General features: G+C 41.3%; 1 protein-coding gene across 1 annotated transcript; it reads right to left on the bottom strand.

Moving 5' to 3' along the window:
• Window positions 1–1,360: 1,360 nt before the first annotated feature.
• Window positions 1,361–1,757, bottom strand: CG43288 (uncharacterized protein). The gene is made up of 2 exons (NM_001258593.2): window positions 1,720–1,757; window positions 1,361–1,664 (listed from the first exon to the last, which is right to left on the bottom strand). Exon 2 carries the CDS (start codon window positions 1,652–1,654, stop codon window positions 1,472–1,474), a length of 183 nt encoding a protein of 60 aa, NP_001245522.1. The 5' UTR covers window positions 1,655–1,664; window positions 1,720–1,757; the 3' UTR covers window positions 1,361–1,471.
• Window positions 1,758–2,230: the final 473 nt, after the last annotated feature.

The following is a 2,230-nucleotide window of genomic DNA, read 5'->3' as shown; positions in this document are numbered from 1 at the left end:
GAAAAAACATATCCAATTACAATTTAATTAAGCTGATTTGAATGCGGCTGTGTCACGTTAGTTAAAAGCAAACACCACGAGTGCAAACGGAAACAGATGGAGCGATACTGCAGATGGAACTACAAACTATAAATTTGCAATTGAAACCGAGCGAATATCTAAATGGAATCTGTTTGTTTTTAGCCCGCTTTTGGGCTCACAGCCATTTTTCCGCCCATCAGTTTGAAATAATTTATTGCATACTCACGGGCGGCGGTTTTGGGAACAGATTCGGTGGGAATGGTTTTTAACATATTCACTTGATAATTTCGATTTTAATTTCAATAAATTAAGGTACGTTTTCTCACTTACTACCCTTTGATTTGCATCTATAATGACAATACTTAAATTCTCCAAATCTCCACGTGTGCTTCACCCATTTTTGAAGGATTTGGCACGCGCTGCGACGACACTTGACCCACCGAGTGACCCTCGTGATTATCGATGAAAGTGTTGTTCTGGTTTGCAATTTCACAGGCTGAGCACGCTCCACGTTGACCCACTCCATTGCAGGCCATTCAACTCCATTGTTCCACCGGGGGTTGTCATCGCCGAAGGGTCAGGGGCCAGGAGTTGGCCAACGGTGGTGACTGTACTCTTGCCACAGCTTTATCGGCCTCAAGTCGCTCGCTCTCGAGACAGTTTGCGTTTCTGGTCTAGGGCACTGACAATGGACCACTTCACACAAGAACACCCGCCCGAAAAATTGCGTAATGAGCAGCCAAAGCAAAGTGATATACTTGGCACAAAAAAGTGTAGACTGTCAGTCCCATTGAAAACTTCCAATCTAAATTTTAAAATAATTGCAATATGCTTATTCATTAAATGACATTAGAGGTCGATTTAAACTTGAGTCTTTTAAAAAACTTTGTTATGATTTCAATACTTTTCATCGTCTCCGTTTATTAAAGGCACTAGAAGTGCGAAAAGACATGGCTATCAAAAGACTTAGACAAAAAACCCAGTTCCAACTAGGTCCGATTAAAAATGAATGCTAATCGCATTAGGGCAATAAGGCGATGATGCAATAACCATGTAGCAAGTGCATTTTGGGATCGACCCTGAGGATATACATACATATAAGGAGATCTAAGGCGGGGTGGCGGATTACAAGCTGCCAATCCACTTGCCACATGGTTCATTGTTCCGAGGGTTGGCCGTGTTTCCCTTTTTGTTTTACTTTTTAGTTTCCACCATCAAGTCCATTGTCCCGTACACGTTTTTGGGTGAAACCTAATCCGCTTAGAGCACAAGTGAGCGATGAGCCAAGGGACAATAAGCGATCCTGAAAGCAGATCATGACGGATGACGACATGGCAATATGGTACAGCACTTTATTGGGAGTTATTGATAAACAACAACGTGCAAATGTGAAAAATGCAGTATCCAGAGCCCCATCATGTAAATATATATCATTGCGTTTGCCCAACTACTAGCTGTCCTCTTCATAAGTAGAAAAGATTTGGCTATCGGAGTCGTCATCAAATTCACTGTCCTCAGATTCGGATTCATCCCGATCAGCTATAGCAATCAGGTCGTATTCGACCATCAGACGAGCGATCTCCTCCTCGAAATCGAATTTTTCCGGGATTATATCCTTTCCGTTCCTCTGCATTGTAGGAATACTAAAAAAAGGCAATCGTATGTCTGATAAAATATTAAAATGTTCAAAATGCTTACAAATAGTCAACTTTAGATAAATCGTCGTTGGGCGAAATATATACAATATTTTATTTTGTAATACTTCGAATTTGACAAATAAAGCAATTACCTAACATGATGTCTATCTAAAATACATTAATACAGCCAAAGTTTTAAAAACTTTTTTTTTTATCTTTGTTTCCTGTTCGCACCATTTAAATAAATATATGAGTATTTATCTAAACATCGCTATATCCGATTATCGGAAACGGAAGAGTCCAATCCAAACATTGCCCTGCCTGGTGTTTCTGATTCTGATTCTGATTCTGGTTCTGATTCTGATTCTGGTTCTGGATCCGGTGGCCCGGATTCCCGGTTCTGGCTGTGGATATCCGCCTGCAATGTGTGGTGTTTGGCCAAAGCAAATATGAGCCCGATATGCAACTGCGTCTTACATAATCACACGGCGCACGGCGGCCTTTGTTTCGCCTTTGTTGGTTTTATGGCCGTTGCGGGCACAAAGGAAAAGCCGACGAAACCAAACCCCGAA

Source organism: Drosophila melanogaster, chromosome X (genome assembly GCF_000001215.4).
Source record: "Drosophila melanogaster chromosome X".
Classification (NCBI taxonomy): Eukaryota; Metazoa; Arthropoda; class Insecta; order Diptera; family Drosophilidae; genus Drosophila; species Drosophila melanogaster.
Note: the sequence above shows the minus strand (reverse complement) of the source record. Positions and strands in the feature narration are given on the sequence as shown.